The 24,975-nt window shown below is 33.8% G+C and overlaps 1 protein-coding gene across 1 annotated transcript in view; it reads left to right on the forward strand.

Annotated features, from left to right (window-relative positions):
- NOL4 (nucleolar protein 4) overlaps window positions 1-24,975 on the forward strand; it is a 288,360-nt gene that overhangs the window by 215,852 nt on the left and 47,533 nt on the right. The window contains exons 9-10 of the mRNA XM_008583526.1: window positions 1,306-1,419; window positions 6,314-6,320. Of these exons, the coding sequence (XP_008581748.1) occupies window positions 1,306-1,419; window positions 6,314-6,320 (121 nt within the window). The remainder of the gene's footprint in view (window positions 1-1,305; window positions 1,420-6,313; window positions 6,321-24,975) is intronic.

Below are 24,975 nucleotides of genomic sequence, written 5' to 3' on the forward strand. Positions count from 1 at the left end.
AAGTAATGTTGAAATCTGCTGAGGCAGCTGCAGAAATTGATTCCTAGTTCACATGAGGTCAGAGCCTGGTCTCTTTGTACACTACACAAATTCCATTGAGGAGTGTCTTTAAAACACAGTGGTCTGAATTTAGCTGTTTTTGAACATTATTTGAGACAAAAGCCCTATTGTTCAATTTTCTAAAGCACATTTTACACGTCAAAGTTAGTAAAATGATTCATATACAATAGAAGCATGTGAGAGTTCCTTTACAAAAAATGTAAAATGTCTCAATTAGGCATCTACTAAATGGCATCCATACATATTTTGACCTGAGACTTTGAAACCCTAAGGTGGCATGCCACTATGTATGCTAGGTTCCCAAAAGATACTTTTTATTTTGTAATTTCTCATTATTTTACTATCTCATCTGGTTTAATTTTCATGTTATTTCTTGTCTATCATTTTGCTTATCTTAATTAAAAAAACTTTTCAATGTCATTAAGTACATCATCTTTCAGATATATGATTTTTCATGTAATTATGAGCAAAAAGAATAGATTATCATAAATGATATGGAGATATACAAACAATTTGTAGTTAATTAGGAGCTCATTTGGGGAATTAATTTCTATGTGGGCTACACAGAAGATGGATTCCAACATGTACCTATTAAATTAATAATATCAATTCACATTTTATAAATAAAATAAAACATACATGTACATACACAGGCAATCATATCTCATATCTATAAAATCAGAGCTTTGGTATATCAAAACCATTCTAGGACTGAGTTTTCAGTTTCTATTTAAAGTAAAGTAAGTATTCATTTTTTAAAGGATTTTTGTCACATGAATTGTGTCACTACTGAGGCTGTAAATATTCATATTACTTCATATTAAGATGTTGGACAGAGTGTCTGTTAGTTTTTTCAACTATGTTTCAACCCTGTCACTTGTTTTGTTTTGTTGTGCATTGTCATATGTTATAAAAGAATTAAAAGACTTGTTTCATTTGCAAAATTCAGTCAGCAATTTTGCCACTGCCTGTTCAAACTCGAGCTTAATGGCCCAGACTAAATCCGTGTGACAGTGGAGCTATGGGAATGAATGAAGGATCCGTGCAGCAATTATAGCTTTAACCTCTAACTAGCTTTCATTTTTCATCTTTACAACTCCCATTTCCTCTTTCTATTGAAATAAGTTCAGTTGAAATTAATGGATACTCCTAAACGTATTGATGATCCTGTGAGCTCTTCTGAGAATAGCATTGTTAATGATACTGTTAATAATTTTTTAATATTTTTTTCTCTTTTTTTTTTAGTCTCGACCTATTCCTTCCCACCTTACTTCAGCAGTTGCAGAGAGTATCTTGGCTTCAGCCTGTGAGAGTGAGAGTAGAAATGCCGCCAAGAGGATGCGTCTGGATAGACAACAGGTACTAAGGAGGCTTGGAGTCTGGTGTGCACCAGCTAGAGTAAATGCAGTTAATTTACTTTGATTTACACAGAAGAGTTAAAAACTCTGGAATGGATTTAAAGTACATAAAGATGCAGGGTTTTTTGCCTTTATAATATGAATTTAGACTTGATAGAGATCAAAGCACAAAAAATTTCTGTGGCGAAAATGGACAATTGTAAAACTAATGAGTTATAATTCTGTTTATTATCCAATGTGAAGGCTAATTACTTATTAAGAGGTTTTAACTGTTCATTTACAGTAGCTTTGTAAACTTACCTCAACGTTTATTATAGTGGCCTGATCATGTTCATTTTGAATGAAAATGAACCTGTCTTTAATTTTCTCTCGTCTACTGACAAATGCTAGTAGATTGTTTTGGAGGTGGTGAAAGTACAAAATAAATTCAAAAGACTAGAAAGGCATAAAATGGGGATATAACATAATGGAAATCCATGTTCTGGGCTTACTGTCTCACTAATTAATCCTGGAATGTATGCCAATTACATATCACCATCCTATGTCTCTTTTCTAAGGGTATATGTTGGGTAGTGTGGATGTGTGCGTTTTTTGTACGTACATCATTGGTGTTTCACTCAGTCTTATCCTTGGTTTATTTGTACCTTTCCTTCTCCCCTTCTCATGTCTGGAATATCTTTCTCTTCTTTTCATTCCTCTTAATTATCCATAATAAGGAACTAAATTATATTATATTATATGTTATGCATAAGAGTTTGATGTATTTTGACTTTCAAATTATTTTTTGCAAGAAATGAACTGGATGCTTCAGATTTCTAATGACATTGAGATGAGTTGATACTAAATTAAGTTAGTCCAATTTTGTTTAACCTGTGAGCCACTGGGCTTCGAAGAAAAAAAAAAAAAATCCAGTCTTGGAATATTTAAAAATGTTTCAAAATGATATTAGCTTTTATGTGTTTATTATTAAAATGTCATGTGCTAATAATTCTGAACACTGCAAAAGATAAAGCTTTTAGTTAAATAAAAAATGCAATATTAGCCTCAGATAAAAAGTATGTGAAAATACCAATTTTGAATTTGTTAATCGTGCCACCAGTATTTATTCACATATATGTGTACTCAATTGAAGCTTTTATCATTATCATATCCATAAAATTTATCTTACTTAAATTGAGTTACAGCACTATATGTGATACCATCTAGCATAGTGATTAGGGTTGCACATTTTCGAGTTAAATAGATCTGGTTCTGATTCTCCTCTCTACCCTTGCTAATTATGCAGTCTTCAGCAAGCTATTCCAGTTCTACATGTTTCGGTTTCTTCATATGAATGATAATAACAGTACTAATCGTACAGGGCTGTTAGGAGAACCTTAAATGACTGATTCATGTTAGGTACTTAGCATTTTGCCCATCATTTATAAGCATTTATAAATTTATAAATGTAGCTGAGAAAGAAAAACTTTGATGTCTTGCTTTTTTGTCATTGCCTTAGTATCAGTAAGCTAGAAAGAAGCATTAATAATACTATTTTGTATGTAGGAGTTTTGAAGTCAGACTAAGTCTATTTGAGAAAAGATCTTAATTCTAGAAATTGGAATAGTAGTGATCATTGTACAGCATACATATGCATCAAAACATCAAATTGTATCCCATAAATATGTACTATTACAATGTTTCAGTTAAAATTAATTAATTATTTTTTAAAAAGAGATAGTCAAATTCTGGGATTGAAAGGGCTCTCCTGGTTGTTGTTAGCCATATATCCCACCTAGTCTACCCTATAGAATATTCCTGCATGGAATCAATCATATATGAAGGTGTTATGAAGTGGAATAGCTGATTCATGTATGTACTACCCACAATATCACTCTACAATCTTCCCTAGAGCTGGTCACCCACTGACATTTGGTCCACTCACTTAACCACTGTTGGCCTAGTATTTAAAATAGGGGATACAAATACTAAATTTATAAAGTTATTGTGAGCATTTAATAAGTTAATGCAGGGCCAGCCCAGTGGCGCACTGCTACAGTGCGCCGCTTGGGAGCGCAGCGGCGCTCCTGCCGAGGGTTCGGATACAAATACCAAATTTATAAAGTTATTGTGAGCATTTAATAAGTTAATGCAGGGCCAGCCCGGTGGCGCACTGCTACAGTGCGCCGCTTGGGAGCGCAGCGGCGCTCCTGCCGAGGGTTCAGATCCCGGTGGCTCACTGGCTGAGCGAGGTGCGGGTGCAACACCGAGGGTTGCGATCCCGTTGCCGGTCCTGGTCCAGTACGGGCGTGACACTGAGGGTTGCGATCCGTTGCCGGTCACAAAAAAAGACAAAAAGGAAAAAAAAAATAAGTTAATGCATTTATATGAAAGCATAGTGCATTTAATAAGTATATATATTGTTAAAGGTATATCATATTTACCGTTTGCTTCAATATCTCAAGGGGTAGGAACATCCTACCTCCATACTAAAGATCTACTGTTTACTAATACACTTTTTCTACTGTCAAAGAGCTGCAGTTGTTTGGAAAGTCTGTAAATTGAGCTCACATTTTCTTCCTAGAGCTTCCACCCATTAAAGAGCAACTGCTAGAGATAATGAGGAGTGGGTATCCTTACTCCTGCCCCAGGAGTAGGAACTGGAATGGGTGGGGACCAATTGTCCTTGACCCTACTTCCCATTTTAGCTGTTCCTTTTTTCTATGTCCTTATACACAGTGGTTGTTTATTGTGAGGTTTCATCACTTGGGAATGGAGGATGCCCAGTATTTCCTCCATGTGGAAATATTCTTTCCAGGCCCTAAAAAGGGTTCAGAGAGCTCTGGGATATATGAGGGATAAGGAAGAAATAATTTTTAAAAATTACTTCTATGATTTATTAGAAACCCATTAGGCACTTTACAGACATTTTTTTCATTTACTATTCTCAACAACCCCATGCCAGTAAGTATTATTATTCTAATTTATATGTAAGGAAGCTGAGGCTCAAAGAAATGGGATGATTCATTCAAGGTCACCAGATACATAAACAAGTCAAGGTTTGAGTTTATATTGGGTGACAACCCCTGAGATTTTTCCAAAATCCTATAATGCCTTTTCCTTGACTATGTTCACCACAAGAAAACCCATGGCCTGGAAGAAACTCGTAGGACTCATATCATGTTTGCCTCTGCTCACAATGTTTGACAGTGCTGTTTCTTCTGGAAAACAATTTGCTTTATTCACAAAGATTTCGTACCTCATCATAACTAGCAAACCATGTTTTGCCTGGATATCAGCCTAAAAAAAAGTTACAAACTTCCCAAAGTGTTTCACTTCATCAGGACAATGAATTATGCACTGTAAACAATGGTTTAGTGTTTATAATTAGTATTTCAAAAATATTCTTACTAAGAATCTATAGATTTCCTTTTTGTATGTTATACAGAGACTTCTACCAAGCGATTCTACTTCCCCACCAAAGCATGGAGTTGGGAGAGCCCTATTTTAGTTGGATCTGAACCTTCTTTGCCCATTTAGAGTTCTTTTGGGTGTTGGCAATGAGATCATACTTTTCTGTGTGCATTCTTAACCTAACTAAATTCTTAGAATTTGCCAGTAATTCAGAGATTCTTCATTGTTCCCTGACTTTCTATAGGTGCATAAAAGTTCAAGCACTGTGCACCTAAAATCTGTTTTCTGTTAAGCCATGCATCTGACCGCTTGCTGCCAGTAGTTAGCCACATGTAGAGCTCTAATTATATGTCCTTCAGAGTTTATGAAGCCTGATGAATTAATTGGATTTTATAAAGCTCTTTGAGCTATGAACATGAGAGGTGTTATGGATATGCTAAATACTTTATTTCATGTATCCGTTTTGCACCCAAATCCAGAGAAAGCTTGTTATTATGAAGCCTCAGCCCTGAAGCAAGCCAGTGGCAAGGACAGGAGCCAATGCTTCATCAGGAAACAGATTTCACAGAACAGAGGTTAATCCCTGATACATTTTAGAATGTATTCCTATTAAGCATTTCTTTTAACGTGAAAATCTGGAATTTTAAAATGATCTAGTAAATGCTTTCTCACTTTGACAATTCAGAAAGATGGGAAAACCAGACTTCACTTTTATAGTTCTATGACACAGCTCAAATTTGGGGTTCTTTTTCTGTATCTTTATTACATAGAGATTATTTCATTTATTTTTCCTTAACAACATAAATATCTCATTGTTCTTGGTTGCAATTTATTTGAAGAGACAGACAGAGGCAGAAAATGAGAGAGATAAGCACCAACTATGTGCTGGTGGTTTATCTCTTACTGGTGTGTACTTTTTGCTGTTTTTGAAGGCCGACATACATTTTATTCATAGTCTCGGTGACTAATTAAGGTAGAAAGCTTCTGAAGAATATGAGGGTTTCTTCAGTTTCTTCAGTTTCTTTTCTCTATCCCCAGTGTTTTCAGTTAAATTAGAGTGTAGTTCTCTACAAGGGGTCACATAAAATCAGTGGTCAAAGGCTTCCCCAGTGGCAGCTCATCAGACACTGCCCTTGAAAGACAAGCTGTGAATACTGGGTGACAGTTTCTGTGGTGGCTAGGACAGGTGGGAAGTTAATGGTTGACTGTGACGTGACACCTTTGACTGTGCTGAAAATAACTCAGTTGGGAGAAAGGGGATATAGCATGTTAATTACCTGTAATATAATAAAAGGTGAGGAAGCAGAAAAATAAAATACCAAAAATTGATGTATCACCAAGTTAAAAAAAAAAAATCACTGCTGGTAAACCAGCATGAGCCCATTAGCCCCGGATCTAAAAATACTTAATAAGCCCATAGGTCCTTGCTACAGTTTTTTCTTTAGTAGTGGTGGATTTACTGCAATCTGCATCTCTTCATGATTTTTCCTTTGTTCTGTTAGGGCTCTGGTAAGTAGGTGCATTATTGAAAGAAATGCATTTGTAGGTACAAAGGTTGATAATGTAGCCACATAAGTATGGTGACGATTTTAATACAGACTTTGTATTTTGTCATAAATATATTTGAAAACTATCTAAAACAATGTGAGCAAAACATAGATTTTGAGAGAGCCAGCTTTTCTTTCACTTTATTCTGAAGTTATACACTTCTGTTTGGTAACTTTATAAACTTTAACATATACCTGATTAAAAACAACATTTTTTAATAGGATTTTATTCTTAAATTTAAACATTGTGATAGTAACTGAGATGTGGCATGAAACCTGTTTCTGTGGTCTACCCAGGCCACACCTTCCTGCCCTTATTCTCAATCATCTTTGGCTCTTTATTCAACTCCTAGTATTTTCCTTTCTTATATACAGTATTTTGGACTAAAACCTATATCTTTGAGTTTTTTAGTGTGCTTCAACATGGCCCTTTCATTCACAGGAGTAAATATGCAATATCAGAAAAATGAAGTCTAATCAAGGTCCAGTTCTTGGAATACGTTCTATTTCCTATGTAGCATTTTTAATTTTGAGCTATTTGGGGTAGAGTGTGCTTTTCAAGTCATCTCCTTCTAATGGACCTTGATATCCTCATTAATAAGAATATTAACAACAGCAACAGCAGAAACATTTATGGATGCAACCCCTGTATGAGGTGTTTTCTAAGCCTTTTTATGTAATTGTCATGATTTTTATAGAAGTGGAGAAACTGAAGCTTAGAGCAGTTAAATAAATTTTCCAAGGTCACTGAGTTGCTCAGGATGGAGCTCCACTTTAATTCAATCCTTGTGCTTTTTAAAATCATACTTACTATTACATTTTTGAAAATCTTTTAATCATGTAGGCTTAATTTTGACAATTTGGGACATAAAAGAAATGTATAAAGAAGAAATACATTTTACTAGTAATTACTATTTTTATGTTAGAATTCCTCCTAGTATTTTTTCTATGCAAAACTTTTTTAAAAAGCAAAATAGAATCACATTGTATGCTTCCATTTCACTTAATGTATGAGTATTTACTGTATCACTACATAATCTTAATACTCCATCATGTAATTTTTTTGTAAATTAAGTGCTAATTCTACTTTTTAAGCATAATTGGCATGTGAAAAGGATGTCTTGCCTATTTTTTTGGATAAATTATGAGAAATGGAATTACTGGCTCAAAGAACAGCAAGATTTCTTAAAAGTCTTAATAAACATAAAGTTTATGCCCTATATCTCTGCCTTACTCCTATAAAATAGAGATTTTAGCTTGTGTTGTAGGTATATATAATTAAAAGCTTTTTTTAACTTCTAGGATTTTTTCTCTAAACTGGTAATTTCTAACCTTGTCAAATACAGCATCTCTTTAGAGTAATTACTTCAAAGTGCCCCACTTTAAAACCTGAAACGCGATTTATACTTAATACAAATTATCTATGCCCACAGTTAAAAAATACATATGATGACCTGCTATTAACATAATTAATACATTAAAGGAAAGCAATATGTAATGAAATAACAAGTATTTTAATGTGGAAATGTGGGTATTCTACAGCACTAGAAGATATAATGATGTCATTAGGTGTTAACAGCTGTATCTCAAGTCAGTGAGAATACAGCAGCTAAATTGTCCTTTGGTGTATGTATGTTTGATGTATGACAACTCACAGTTGTCAGTGACATGACTGGTGAAAAACTGTTAAGTTACAAACAAAACACGGCACAATATCCCCTTGAATATTTACACGGTAGTAGTTTCCTTGAGATAATTTAATATATATTTAAAAACAGGCATAAAACCTTTGTGTTTATACCTAAAATAAGGTTAAGTTTTAGGCTCAGGTAATTCTAAACAGGCTTTTCACCTACAAAGATACTAGCAGGACTTTTTAAAATTCATGTGGGAACGGGGACAATTCTTAGTCACACAAGACTGCCTCACACATGTCAGGGCTTCTAGATAACACGTCCTCCACCTACTTAATGAGTGCAGCACCTGCTATATAGTCATCCAGATGTTTCCAGGGAGTGGTAACACTGTCTTAAGAAGCACTGCTATGGGTAGAATTGCCTAGAACTTGAATCCAGGAATGACAATCATTAATTCTGACATATGTTCCTTCCTAGTGAATTCATACAACTCATTTATTTCCATTTTGAAGAAATTGAACTGAAGGCTTGAAACCCTCATTTTCAGTAGGCTTTGCACTCATCATATCAAACGAATTTTCCTTCCATCATTTATTTTGTCCTCCTTTTATTTTATTATTTTTTTCTAATTTGACAGAGCCTAGAACTAAAAATCGTGTGTTATAAGATAAAAATGACTTAATGAGACCCTTTGGTTTAATTGTATTATTTTTTGCAAGAATGAAGAAGTTAAGTATCAATGGCCATATCAATTATGCCCCCAGTCAAAAAACCTGTCACATATAATTTCTAATTCCAGTTTTTTAAATTTTAGTTATATTTTTAATTGGCATGTAATAATTATACATATTCATGGGGTGCAGCGTGATGTTTCAATATATGAAGACAATGAACATTATTTCTATGTGCTGGAACATTTGAAATCCTCTCTTCTGGATATTCGAAATTATACAATAAATTATCGTTAATTATAGTCACCTAACAGTGCTATAGAACATTAGAACTTATTCTTACCATCTAGCTGTTAGTTTGTATCTGTTAGCCAGCCTCTCCCCATTCTTCCTTCCCAGCTCTTTCTAGCCACTGGTAACCACAGTTCTACTCTTTACTTCTATGAGATCGACTTTCTTAGTTCCCACGTGTAAAAACGTGCAATATTTATCTTTCTGTGTCTGACGTATTTCACTCAATGTTTTCCAGGCTCATCCATGTTGCCATGCATGGCAGGATTTCATTCTTTTTTATGGGTGAATAGTATTCCATTCTGTATATATATATACCATATTTTTATTATTCATTCATCTGTTGATGGACACCTAGGTTGATTTCATATCTTGGCCATTGTGAATAGTGATGTAATATACATGGGGGTACAGATATATCTGTGATATACTGATTTGTTTTCCTTTGGAAACTACCCAGTAGTGAGATTACTGGGTCATATGGTAGTTCTATTTGTAGTTTTTTGAGGAACTTCCATATTGTTTTTCCATTTGACTGTGCTAATTTACATTCCCACCAACAGTATATAAGAGTTCCCCTTTCTCAGAATCCTCCCCAGCATTTGTTATTTTTTGTTTGATGATAGCCATTCTAACTGGGGTGAGATGATATCTTATTGTGGTTTTGATTTGCATTTCCCTGATGATCAGTGATGTTGAGTATGTTTTCATATATTTGTTGGCCATTTGTATGTCTTCTTTTGATAAACGTTTATTTAGAGCATCTGTCTATTTTTAATTGAATTTTTTTGAGTTCCTTTGCAAAATATTTGCAAACTATTCATCTGACAGAGTAATACCAAGAATACTTTGCAAATATTTTCTCCCATTCTGTAGGTTGCCTCTTCACTCTGTTGATTGTTTGTTTCCTTTGCTGTGCAGAAGCTTTTTAGTTTGATATAATCCCATTTGTCTGTTTTTGCTTTGTTGTCTGTTCTTTAGAAGTCTTATTTATAAAATCATTGGTTAGGCCAGTGTCTTAATGTGTTTCCCCTATGTTTTCTTCTAGTAGTTTTATAATTTTGTATTTTACATTTAAATCTTTAACCCATTTTCAGTTAATTATTGTTTGTGGCAAAAGATAGTGGTCTGATTTCAGTTTTACTCTTGAAGTACAATTCCATTTTTTATTCATCATTTGACTATTTTAAATATTCCCTAATATGCATTTATATGCTTTTCTAATTTGGAAGTCAACATAAATTAAAATCCCACTTTTGATATTTATAACAAAGATGCCCAAACTTCAATAATTTGCTACAAATAGAATTCCACAAAAAGATCAGGCCTAATAGTTTTCAAAATGTATGTTTTCATTAGATTTAATCACCAATAAATGTGCTCTTTGTACCCTCAACATTGGAGGATGTGTACTCGGTTGCTCTTTAGTTTTAGTGATGGATTTATAATTAATGATCTGTACACTCATGTTGTCTCTAAAATGCCTGACAGTGTTTAGCAAAGCATCATCTTCCAAAGGAACACAGGTTTTTTCCTATACGGGAAATAGTTAATACAAGTGAATATTACAATATAACCTTAAATTCATGATTACAAAGTGGTGGGGAAGTTAGCTAACCAATCCAGAAAGACTTGACTACAAGCATTCTCACTACTGAAAACCTACCACCTTACCTTTATTAGACCAGAACAAACTCTGGAAATGATTATAATCACATTTTTAAATAAGAAAAATGTGGAAATATTGAATGTTCCATTATATTTTTAAACTTTTAAAATAAATTTTGTAAACATAAATCTAAGAAAAGGAAAATATATGTATCAAATTAAAATGTTTTACAGATATATAAAATATCGCTCCTAGATAACTATAATGCATATTTACCATTCTAATTAAAAAATTTGAGTTTATTGTACACATTACATAACATTTGAGAAACATGGTCAAAATAGTTCTATTGGAATTTTGCTCCTGCTCTATAGGAAAGTATATTTGGTCTAAATTCTGTTGGTATTTTGTAAGCAAAATAATTGCTTCATGATTTGTATTCTTTCAGCATTAACTTAATAATGTGGCTGGTTTTCAAATGCACAATTATTTCAGTTTGTGTTCTTGAAAGGCAACGTTTCAATTGCAAAAGTTTTAAACTTTTTTTCCATGATTTTTGCTCTAGGTATTTTCATAGATATTTGAAGTATCTGTTTCAACAAGGAATATGTTTAATAGGAGGAAATGTAAAGTGGTTTGTTTATTTGGCAAATATATATTAAGCAGTCATTATGTGGCAGTCGTCTTCTCCCTACAGACACTACAAAACAAGTAAAGAGGGAGGACCTTTACTCAGAATTTACTGAAGTGCCAGTTTTACTCGGATTTACTTAGTGCTTTGCATTATTACATTTTTAAATTCTGACAATATCGCTACTGCACAGGTATTTTTATTCTCACTTTACAGATAGATAAGATACATCTTTCCTGAGTAAACTCACATTCTTTTAGAGATAAGTTAAATTAGCATGATAAATGAATTTATAAGGTTTTAATCATATTGCTATGAAAGCCAGGACAGAACTCTGCTAACTGTGCCTGAGGACTCAGGAGGGCTTCCCAGAGGAGGCACTATTTGAGCCAGACTTTGAGAAATGAAGGAGATTTTGACAGGAAGAAAAGCTAGAGGATGATATTCCAGACTTGTGGAGCATTTCCAAACAAGAGAGGCTCTTGAGTATCAAAAACAGCAGTCTCCTATGACAGAACCTTGGGATTCTTGGAAAGAAATGAAAGGAAGAGGGGATTGGATGTGAAGGTTTAAACTAGATTATATAGGGGCCTTATATGCCCTGTAAAGTTATGTGGACTTTAAATACATGCTTGAGAGGAATGGTGAAGGAGAGTGACATGTCCATTTTCTAAGAAGCTTCAGAAGCCTGTAGACAATGGGGTGTGGATGAGACTGTAGGAAAGGTGAGATCCTAGTACAGTGGGGAGTCGCTTTCCCTACCACTCATTTCAGCTTTGCTTTTTAAATACAATATTTAAATTTGAGCATATGCCAAAAAGTAATTATGAAGATTAACTACTACAAAATAATCATGTGCTTATGGGGTATCTCTAAGCTAAACAGGAGTGAGTTGGGAATGTCTTTTTTTTTATGCCACATTAGCTCATCCGAGAATCAAAGCTGAATGTATTCTTATAATTTTAGCTTTTGTAGCTACATACCAAGATTACTATTCTTTCTATCTTAAAGACTGCTTTCTGTGATAATGTCTTAAAAACAGACATTTGTTTTTATCAACCGATGCATCTCTTATTTGTTTTAAATTGAGAGGAAGGTTGCTTCTGTTTAAAATTTTTCCTAAGTGCACATGATTATTTTGTAGTAGTTAATCTTCATAATTACTTTTTGGCATATGCTCAAATTTAAATATCATTGCATTTAAAAAGCAAAGCTGAAATGAGTGGTAGGGAAAGTGACTCCCCANTGTAGACAATGGGGTGTGGATGAGACTGTAGGAAAGGTGAGATCCTAGTACAGTGGGGAGTCGCTTTCCCTACCACTCATTTCAGCTTTGCTTTTTAAATACAATATTTAAATTTGAGCATATGCCAAAAAGTAATTATGAAGATTAACTACTACAAAATAATCATGTGCTTATGGGGTATCTCTAAGCTAAACAGGAGTGAGTTGGGAATGTCTTTTTTTTTATGCCACATTAGCTCATCCGAGAATCAAAGCTGAATGTATTCTTATAATTTTAGCTTTTGTAGCTACATACCAAGATTACTATTCTTTCTATCTTAAAGACTGCTTTCTGTGATAATGTCTTAAAAACAGACATTTGTTTTTATCAACCGATGCATCTCTTATTTGTTTTAAATTGAGAGGAAGGTTGCTTCTGTTTAAAATTTTTCCTAAGTGCACATGATTTTCTCACATAATGATATATCTGTGTAGTGATTACAGACAAATTTATTGGCTCATCGATAGTTTTGTGAGGCTTGTATATCAAATGGTCTCCGTCTTTCATGGATGGGGTATTTAAAGCTAAGAAACTTTATTTCTTTCGGGTGACGTGTATGCTTTCTTTGGGAAGCTGGAAACAAGGTACCCTTTCTGATTTTTTTTTTTAATATTTCTATTACTTATTCTACTTTACTCTTTGGTTTTCTGGCTTCATTGAAGATTCTTCCTCATTTGCTTAAGAACTATTATTTGTTTTAATTTTAGGTACATTTTTGGTTTAGGTTGTAATTAATTTCAACAGGATAAATGCCAGGATATGAATAGGTGGTTTGAATTTAGACAGACTAATTTAACATAATATGATGATACACTTTTGGTGCCAAAGTCAGGGAAACATATAGTTTCCTGTGTTCTCCAGGAAGACAGCATTTTTCTTAATATTATTTTAAAACCAGTTATTTTTAGGCTTAGCAAATAAATGAAGAGTCTGACATATTTGGGTTATGACACATATATTCATTTTTATAATTTAGCTCTTATAATTTGTTCACTTCTTGCCCTGTCTTTTCTCTTTAATCTATCCACTTAAAAACCCATTATTTACTGTGAAACAATATTATGTGTATTGAGAATATTGAACCAGAGTCACAAATTTATTATGATGTTAAGTAATGTAATAGCTTGACAAATTGGGCTATGCTTTCTAAAGGAAAAGATTCATGATGTTTGGCATGACTCTCACGTGGTAAATACAATGAGACTAGTGGCCTCAAGAAATACATACCTGGTACCTCTGTTTCTCAGCACTTAGGGAAATGAGTAACTGAGAAACCGTGTTTCTGTATAACTTTGTACTTTTAGGAAGCTGAAGATTAGCACTAATTCAGAATTATTTTACTATTATTTTTAGTGGAAATCTTTCCAAAATAGAATCAAAATATCTTTATATTATAAAAAAAGTCTACCAACCATAAACTTTAAAGACAGATTTAGTTACTAGTCCTTGCCGATAAGTGTGTGAATCTGACATAGAGCTTTAGCTACAGGTTTAGGTTTTGCAGACCAGGTAATGAAACAGGTGATCCTATAAAGTCTTTCCTAGATAAAATCCCAGGTCAAATCAACTTGCTTTCTTGACAATTTACCTCTTTTTCGTAATGGTGATGAGGGCCTGACTGATCTTTGCCGATCAACTTTGCTGAAATGAATCAATCCCTTACCAGTTTCTCAAGCTCCCGCCCTCAGGAAGAAGCCCCTTTTTGCTGAATTATCAGTGTTCTCTGCCTTGACAACAAAACAATTTATTTCTGGCTTCAACAACCTAGTGACTCCTAGATGTCTACAGGTCAGCTGTACTTTTTCTTATTTACATCCTGCTGCTGAGATATAAGTAAGACTACCTCTCACTCTTTTAGGAGCTTATGCAAAGCTATTTTCTAAGAACTCTTACCTGCACCTTTATCAAGAGAAAAATGGTGCTTATGTGGACTGCAAACCAAGTTCCGTTTATTTCTGAATTCCTTCTAATGTTTTGCCTTGAGTGCAAACTTTAAAATAGCATTTTGGATGATGCAATTAAATTGAAAGACCAGTGAGATTCCTATATTAACATCGAATCACTTCTCCAGTAAAATTCTGTGTTTTTATTGTAAATTTTCTTGATTTTGTTTTTTTACAAAACCTAGTAGTGCGTGCTGACACTCAGGGAACTCCCAGCACACGGCAGGATCAGTCACTTTTTTGATCTCTGAAGTTTGTGGCTAGCCGCCTGTTTCCAACTCCTCTATGAAAATCTAAGTAACATTTAATAGAAGTCATGGTTCTGATTTCTAAAAAGAGGCCGGAGAACAAAACTACAAAAACAGGGTATAACTATAACTATAAACTTAAGTAATGAAATAGCTTAATATGAGTGGAACATTTATCTGAATTCTAAAAGCATTATGATGTCCATCAAAAAATAGCAATTGAAGTAAAGCTTTTTGCTTTACAAATGTATTTCCTATTGGTTATTTATCTTTGCTACATGATGTAGCATAGAGGAAGAGATCCTTTTCAGGTAGAGAATCTGAGAAGGTAGAGGAAAAATGTAGCCTTTTATGTAGGCCTTTAGAAAGTCATTATAGTGGTGAATCAGAAGTAGTGAGATGGTATAAATACATTTGTGCGCATGTAGGCAAAGTTGCTGTACTCAAGGATTACTAATGCACAACTTTTCAAACGAAGATCCTCTTTTTTCAAATTATTTAAATTATAAGATTATTTCTTAGAGGACATATTAGACTCATAAGAAAAGTTAGAACTACAGGGTACCTTACAGTTCAACAGATTTATTTTATAAAAGAAACAGACCTGGAAAAGTTAATTTTCAGCTTAGATTTTTCTTCCTTTGTTTCTTTCTTCTTTTATTTATCTAGTGATTCTTTTCATGTCACTAGAAACAATTTTACTTTAAAAGGAAGAAAGATACCAATATAGTGCAAAAAATGTAGCTCCCTTTTGATTTCAGGGTAATGTTCTGAATAACGAAGGCAGAGTGCTTCATAAATTTCAACTCTTAATGTCATCAAACATTCATAGCTTGCAAGAACCTGAATATAGAATTTGAATACTACTTTGGATGCAGAACTCAGAAGGTCACATTAGTTTAATTCAATTGCATTTTTCTATCATTAATTATTTCATGAAGCAAGTTTGAGAAGCCTAATGAAGCTGTCAAGCTTTGTATTAGTCTCTATAAGTGTGAATAATATTTTCTTTCTAGGGCACTGCCCAATTATCCATGGATTTTCTGTAAATTTTTATATAGGATTATGCATTTGAGTTAGTTTTTAAAAATATAGGATTTTTATATAGGACATAATAATCAACTACATTGTATATTGACAAAATAAAAATAATAAAAAAATAAAAATACAGGATTTTTTCTGTAGTTCTTTACATTAAATTAATTTATTTTTTGAACTACCATTTATCTGATAATTTATATTCTAGCAACAAAATTTGTTGAAATCATTTCAAATATCCAGATCCTACTTTGAATTCCAAATTCTTCACCATTTAGTTATCAAAGTATCATCTTGAACATATTTGGGAAATAAAGTGGGACAGGCATGTGAATCACATCATACATAATTATACTTATATTTGTGTATTATTTTATATGTTAAATCTACATTACATACATTTTCTCATTTTTGTTCAAAGACTCAGAAATGTTTACATTATTACTATTATTGTTCACAACTAAAAATTACACACGTAGGAAATGCAGTTTCTCATTGTCTCTCCTGTTTTCTCTCTATATGAATGACATTTGGGGGATTTAGAAGTGTTGGAGTGTTGTGCAGCATGTCTTAACTCCTTCCTCCAGCATTACTCTCTGCCCAGGCTCTTCTCAGCTCTAGTTGAACTATGTTTATTTGCAGGCCGATCTCAAAAGGTGTACCTCCTGGATCAAATCTTGGTCCACAAAACTATGTCTCTTTCCTGGTTCGCTATATAGCAACAACTGTCAGCACAGCATATTTTAGTACTTGATTATATATATTGTATATACACCCCGCTAACATTATAATGGCCTCCAGTTGTCTTTTGGGATATTCTTTGACACTACAGTTTTATATTACTCTGTAGGATTAAAACAGCCTTGGAATTTTTTTTTAACCACTCTGAGACCCAAAGTTACCTAGTTATATACCAGGATGAGTGTAGGCACTTAATAAATATCCCTATGTGGGCTTGATGTAGCATGGCAAAAAGTTAAGTTTTAGGGAGGGAAAGAGCTTTTAATGGGGTGCCTGCCAACACAATAGGAATGCTCAAGTCTGGGAATGGTTAATAGGAGGCTAAATAGAGATGTAGTCATTGAGGTTAATGCTGCAATTGAAAATGTTGTCTGATAGCCCAATAAACACAGTTTTAGCACCTAATAAGGAAAATCACAAATACAATATGATAGGAACTGAGCATGTAGGCTGTGGAGCAGATAAAAGAATGTCTCAACATTTAGTTCTTTGGCCACTGTTGCTTTTCATTTTTCAGTGAGAAAAAGAAGGCAGCTGTTAGGTTTCTGACAAAGCAATTATGCTAAAACACAGATGCAGGGAGCTGATCTGACATTTGCCCCTGGATAGTTGTCATAGCAGCAGGCTGAATAGAGCAACTTGGTACAAGTGCCACTTCTGCCTCTGGAGGAAATTCTACCTGAAATGCTACACATTGGACCGTTAGTATACAAGTATGTGTACTGCTCCTTAGTTAGTAGTGGCCATCTTTCTCTTCATTCAGTTCTTATCTAAATTTTAAATGCTCATTTCATAATAAATCCATATGTAAAGGATAAATAATTATGTACCTTTGAAAGAGTAGCCTCACCATCCACCATAACTAGATACTGTGTATCTAGGGTATTGTTCCTTGGGGAGAAGATATTTAAAACAGTGTTGGTAACAAAAGAAAAGGTTCAATACTGTAAACTGAATGCAGCTTTTTTTTATTTTATTTTATTTTTATTTTTATTTTGTCAATATACAATGTAGTTAGTTATTGTGTCCCATCACCAAAACCTCCCTCCCTCCTCCCTCCTCCCCCCTCCCACCCAGATGTGTCCCCTCCATTTTCTTGTTGTAAGAGCTTTAGCTCCCTCCAATAAGTGAAAACATGTGGTATTTCTTTTTCACTGCCTGACTCGTTTCACTTAATATTATTCTTTCAAGGTCCATCCATGTTGATGCAAATGGGAGTATTTCATTCGTTTTTATAGCTGAATGCAGCTTTTAAAAAAATATTTACACTATATTTGTGAAAAATACGTACACTGTATTATACATATTTGTCTATACTCAGAAAATAACTAATTTTGTTCTCATTTGCTTTTTGCTTATCCATATGTGAATGCACTTTTATAGCTATATATAGAGAGATGATATATCTCTATATTTAATAAAATATAAATAATATATAAATAAAATGTAGATAATACATCTCTATATTTTTTGTATCTTATACAAAAAAATAGCTAGCTATAGGGTAACCACGGTTAACAGTTAAGTTTTGTATATTACATAACAGCTAGAGGAGAGGCTTTTGAATGTTCTCGCCACAAAGAAATGATAAACACATGAGATGATGAATATCTAACTACCTTGACCCAATCATTATACAACATATATGGATGAAAACATCAAGTTGTACCCTATAAATACATATAATTACAATGTATCAATTAAAATTAATTTTTAAATTTATATATGAAGATGTACACATATGCGAATACATTAGTACACATAAGAGAGATTATTTGTAGAAAGGTTAGGAAGGCTTTGGATTCACTACTGGGGTAGTCACTTGAGTTTTTAAAATGTATTTTTATTTTACTAGGCTAAATTTAGCATTAATGTGGAAATGTTCTGTCAAAACTGAATTCTCAATGGTAACATTAAGAATATAGCATTATACAACCATATTTTATAATCAATTATAATTCTTAATATGTGCATAATCTCTAAAAATTTAGGTAACTGTCAAAACAATTGATAACTGTACAGTTTTGGCCCCCCTGCCAAAATAAATCCCTGTTTTGATGTTGAGTAAGATGTATGATAATCAAGGATGATTCTGCCTAAAACAAAAATAATAAAAATCCTAATACTATGTATGATCAACAGAAAATCTGTATTCTAAATTATGACCTTACAGAATTTCTAAATAGATTCTATACCACAACCATATGGAATTATGGGATAGGCATCAAGAAAGGAAGACAAAAGATTAGTACACCCACATCTATGGGGTTATTCTTTATTTGTTTGGTTTTTTTTCTTTCTCAATCTATATACATGAATGGTCCTCAAAAAAATATGTGGAAAGATTCATATTATCTTTTAATTCTACTTTTCCACGAACATTCTGAACTACCCTTGCACTGCCACTTTTTTAGAATTAATTTAAAAATTGCATTTTTTCATTCACTTGTTTTAGTGGATGAAAATAATGCTGCTAACAAAGGAAAAATAGAAATATAATCAGAATAGTCATATTTTATTTTCACTTAAAGCTTGAGGAAAATTAATATATTTACTCTATATTAATTTCAAACCAGAATTTTAGAAATTGCAAAGACTGCATACATGATAAACTAAACTGAATACATGATAAAATAAATTTGGGATTTAGAATCAAAATTTCGTCCTGTCTCTGTTGTGAATCAGGTTGGATATTAGGGCAGTTTTCAAAAAAGTTTGAAAGCACAATTTGTTTGGATGCAAGAATATGTAAACACATATATTGAAATATAACTCTGTACCCCACAAATATGTACAATCAATTCATATCAATTAAAAAAGAAAATTTAGTTTTTTATTATCATGAATGTACCTTTAAGAATGTATTTTAAAAACATAAGATAGATCTACCTCAATAGCAGAAAAATGGAGGGTATGTTTAATCTAATCTAAATCCTTGTACTATATATGAAGAGATGCTCTTGTATATTATTCCCCCAGGAAAAATTTAAAGACCACTTTTCTGCTCTTTCAGGTCATTGAGATACAACTGACTAAAGGTCTCTGTATGACAGCCTGCAGCCTGAAAGATTAAGTGCTAGATATGACAGTACCCAATGAGAACACATTTAGAAATGAGAAAACCTGGTTAACATTTATTCTAAGAGATCACTTGAATTAGGTAATTTTCAAAGCATTTCATTCATTAGGTAATCAATGAAATGCCAGACCAAAGGCTCAACTTTTTTAAGCTTGGAAGTGAACCAGGAGAGAGTGATCTGGTATTCAGTGACTATTGAAAGTAACTAGAGGAGGATAGTGCCAATAATTGGGAAATTTAGCATGTGGAAACCTCTTGCTAGAAAACATTATACAATTTAGTAAACAATAGTTTAAACAAAAGAGAATTTATTATCTCAGGTAACTAAAAATTATAGCAATCAGGCCAGGTTTCCATGTGGCTGATTGTGTGTTTTATAGAGTAAGGACCTCTCTCAGAGATCTCTTGGCTCTCCCCACTCTTTGTGGTTTCTATTCTCAGGCGGGTTACCCCTTCACAGTAGCAATATGGCTTTAGCAGTTCCGCCTTCCACTTTTTCCATTGACTCTGACTAAGGTACACATTGATCCCTGAAGCAGTTGCTGGAGCCGAGGGAATGGAAAATGTATAGGTCACTTGTTCAGTTTTGGAGTCATCTGTGGAGTAAGCTCTGCAAAGTACATGGAATGAGTGGGAGAGCACCAGATGCAAAGGCTAGAAGGCCAAAGAAAAACAACTTTCATGATAGTGGGCTGTATTAGTTTCCTAGGGCTAAAATCACAAAGTATCACAAACTCAGTGGCTTAAAACAACAGTAATTTATTCTCTCATGGTTCTGGAGACTAGGAATCCAAAGTCAAGGTATTGAAAAAGGGCCATGCTCCCTTTAAAGCCCCTAAGGGAGGATCCTTCCTTGCCTCTTCTGGAAGACCCAGGCATTTCTTGTCTTGTGGCACTATAACTTCAATCTCTGTTTCCATCTTCACACGGTTATTTTTACTCTGTGTCTGTGTCTGTGTTTCTTCTCTTCTTATAAAGACACCAATCATGTTGGATTAGGGCCCACCCTAATTCAGCATGGCCTCATACTAACTAGATTACATCTGCAAAAATGCTATTTCCAAATAACATCACATTTAAAGGTATTGGGTATTAGAACTTCAAAATATCTTTTTGGGGGACATAATTAACCCATAACAGTACACACTCTGCACTCCTTTTCCTACTAGAATAATACATTCAGCCATCCCTACATCCCCAAAAGTCTTATCCCATTCGAGTATCAACTCTAAGTTCAAAATCTCATCTATATTCAACTCAAAAAGTCCATCTGTGGACACACGAATCCTAGAAAACAATGGTGGGACAGGCATAGGATAGCCATTCCTATTCAAAAAGAAAGAAACAGGAAGGAAAGAGGGGGGTCAGGGTTCCCAGGCATGTCCAAAACTCAGCAGGGTGGATTCCAGTAGATTTTAAGGATGGAAAATAATTAGCTCCATGCTCTGTCCTCCTGTCCCCCCTGGGCAGCAGCCCTACCCTCTTAGCCCAAGGACATCAGTTGGCTGTCCTCAACCTCTGGGCTCATTGCCCTGCCATTGGAGTCATTCTCTTTTCATTAAGTCCCATCTCTATCCCTTATCAGTTCAGGCTGACAGTTTTTCTGCTGGTATAAAATTCTGAAAAACCTTGTCAGTCTCCCATAGATATCGAGGTGATTCACACCATTAGACATGAGGGTTCTACACACATCCCTTCTGGATAACTTCATCTCTATTCCTGGAATCTGCTGAGATCATCAATTAGACCTAGAAATCATATGCTTAATCTCTTTAGCATACAGTTGTCCAGCCACACCCTGTTTCCAGAGCATGCTATCTGGAAAATTTTTTAAATCATCAAGCTCTGGCTCCCTTATGTTAGCATATTCAACTCATAGCATGGGCTAACTCCAATTTATACATTCTGCTTTTTGAAAAATGTATATGGCATTACACCCATGAGTTATACCTAATAAGAATTTACCAGAAGAAATATTGAAGGCACAGAATTGAAAGTGTATCTATCAATGCAAAATATATAAATACCCAACTCTATTTAAATGGGAAAAAAACATTTATGAATTACCTTAAAGTTTTATTTATTTAAAGATTTGAGGTAGGGCCAATATCTCTATTCATCTATTTGTTTTCTAAATTGCATGAGTTTTATCATCAGGAGACTGGCACAATTGCCTCTCTCTCTCTCTCCCTCCTTTCATATGTATTGTAGATAAACTCATACAAAATGAAATTTTATATTAAAACATGAAGAAATGCTAGTCATCTGAAATCAATGATAGATGTGGAGAGTACAAACATTGGAAGTGAAATTTAAAAATAGGAGAGTGAATATTAACCCTATTACCTACTGATGTTTCCTTTGCTTTTTCATGCGTGAATGTAGCAAATATATATACTCCATTATGTTGCCATTGGCAGATGAGTTAAAAGTACTTTACACACACACACACACACACACACAATCTATTTTTTTAAACAAGGTCTTATAAATATTGTGCTTAGTTTTAATAATAGTAAAGATTAAGTATAAGATAGGAACACTATGTAGGTTTAAAATGGCACTGGTAGACTTAAAATGCCTCTACTTAGAGACAAAGCTCTTATAGAACCCAGGGATTCACACATACATATCCTGTACATAGACCCTAATCAGAGCTAACCGTAATTAGACTACTAATGAGCACTTAATGATGAGGAGGAAACCAATTACTAATGAGATGTTTCTTGAAAAGTACTGTCCATTCATTAGCTGTAAAGTACTGAACAGGCATTAAATGTATAACTTCTGTCTGAAATCAAACTAAAAGTAGACTCTATGTCTTTTATTTGTTTACTTATTGGTTTTCTCTGAATATAAAAGCATTATAAAAAATTCAGCAGCGATTTATTGATTATAGCACTGACCACTTCAGACAGGGTTTCTGAAAAGTTACATGTATTTAGTATGAAGAAAGCACAGGAGCAGTGCAGATCCACCCCTGTACAAACTAGGCTTCAAATTCCTTCCCTCGATCCCTGCCTGAGCTCCCCAATCAGAAGGAGTAAATGCTTCTTTGTCTTTGTGCCATACTAGGACCCTTTGTTAGAAGCTCAGATGTGAACTAAATGTCTCAGATGCTTCTGTGACAAGTAGCTCAAGAGTGACTTTTCATGGAGCACCATTGAGAAACCCAAGGCTATCCTATGGCTATGGTTATGGGGTCCAACCCAAAGATGAATCACACTCATTAGGTCTTACAAGTATTTCCAGGAATAATCCAATCTACCTGTACATGGTAACAACAGATGGCTTGCTTCAACAAGTCCAGAAAAACACTACTTCAGTATTCTGAAAAAGTAAAATACATAAAAATAAAAATGAATTAAGAAACTCACTTCTTAGTACATTAAACCTATATATATAGGAGAGGTAGCAAATGGGTGGCAGACTACAGAAGTGTTTTATTTGGACTGAACATTGATGTAAAATGTTTGCATCTGACACTTTTAAATGGGCATGTGCTCTTGAATTTAGCACTGTCCCTATGACTTCCTATTGTCCTTTGGTCAGACCTCTTCACTATTGTCAGGTGCCTAGAAAAAGTTGAGTTTGTTAGGACGTTTGATTCATCTAGTATTAGCCAAGTATTTTATCACCCACATACATGCCAACATTTTTGTTTTATAAATTAAAGCTTTGTTAATGCTTTGAAAGTAAGTAATTAGGATGAGAGATAAGATAGTTCTCAGATGTTTCATCCATTCCAACTTATATAAATGCACAGGCACTTTCTCCTCTACACATTTCTACAGTAGAATAGAAAAGTAAATTAAGAGAATAGGAATCAGAATGCTGTTTACATTGGATGCTTCTCCTTTCTAGATATTAGCATAGAAGAATGTGTTGTTTTGCCCTTCAGAGGATACTTGCTATATTAGAAATAATACATATATTAGTAAGAATATAGGCAGAGTATATGATTATATACATGAATATACATCAGTAAGAATATGTGAATATAAGTCAAACTTATGCTGAATTATGAACCTCATCCATAACCAACCACTAAATTAAGGTTCACCTCCTTTTTAAAATCCTAACCTTTTGTGTGATTTCTGTGAGCTATTTGAAACCAGCAACCTTGCTTGGTGCAGAATATGAAAAGGAAAACGATTGAGCAGAATTTGCTTTTTTCCTCTTGGCATGTGTCTATGAGTATTCATTTTGAATTGAACTGCCTGTCTCATTCCTGACAAGTCCGGAGGGCCTTTGGGTCCCACAGTAGGTAAACACATTACTTATGTTTGGTCACAGCAAAGATATATTTAGTTAAAAAAAAAATGGGGCCAGAGTCTCTAAGCTAGAATTATAAGACATTTATCAAACAACAACAACAAAATAAAGTAAAATCTATTAAAATGAAGAATGCCTGGGGTCAATCATCCTAAAAACCCATAGTTCATAAAATACATTTAAGACTGTTGAAGCAGGCATGAGAATGCCCAGTAAGGAAAAGGCAGCCTTCAGTAAGCAATCCTTAAAAGACGCACCTCTTCTAATGAAGTCCTTATTTTAAAAATAGGCTTTTATAGAGTTTAAGATGATCATATGAGTTTTTGTTATTCTTGTATATTCTAACTATATAGCATTTTACTCTAGTACTCAAAGAGCTATATGGAGATTAACATAGCTCTATTTATATGGATTCAGAAGAGTATATAGAAAGAACTATATGCCTTCATCCACCCAAATACACTAGAACAAAAAGGGGGTAGAGATCGGGGCCCACCATGCCACTGCAACAATAGATGAATTGCTGACCAGAACCAGAGCATTCTGCATTCTGTCCACTGGTCTACACACAGAACTGTACCGCATCATTTCATTTGTAAGAACTCACAAAAGGCAGAGGAGGAGGAAAGAAAGTTGTAGTTCATTTGCATAATTTAATCTCTTGGAAATTAAAAATTATTAGTCACCTTTCTTATTTTTGTACTGAAAACAAAAAAACTACTTATCAGCAAATCCAGCCTCCTGCATTGTGCCTGGGTTAAAACAAAGAGAGAAAATCCCATCAAAAAGAAGTTTTGAAGTAAAGATAATGCTGGATTCATGGAGAAATATCCTGTGCAGTTTCATTATTTTTCATTTTGCTTAATTTTATTTTAAAGGTTATTTTAGAATAAAAACACCCCATCCTTGGTAATTGAATGATGTTTGTACTTGAAGCTATAGTTTAGGGCAGTTAGCAAATTCTAAAAGATTATAAAATGAGTTTGAATGTTTGTCTATAAACATTTGAAGATGTACATAAAAATAGATACAGTTAGTACTAGGCATGCCTAAAGAATCTTAATATTTAGTACTCATTATACTAAGTTTCTTTCACTAGGTAAACAGATATAAAAATGGGATATTTTTAATTGGAAATTTTTTTCAATACTATTGGCACATGGTTTTAC

Source organism: Galeopterus variegatus, unplaced genomic scaffold, assembly GCF_000696425.1.
Source record: "Galeopterus variegatus unplaced genomic scaffold, G_variegatus-3.0.2 Scaffold2955, whole genome shotgun sequence".
In the NCBI taxonomy this organism is placed as follows: Eukaryota; Metazoa; Chordata; class Mammalia; order Dermoptera; family Cynocephalidae; genus Galeopterus; species Galeopterus variegatus.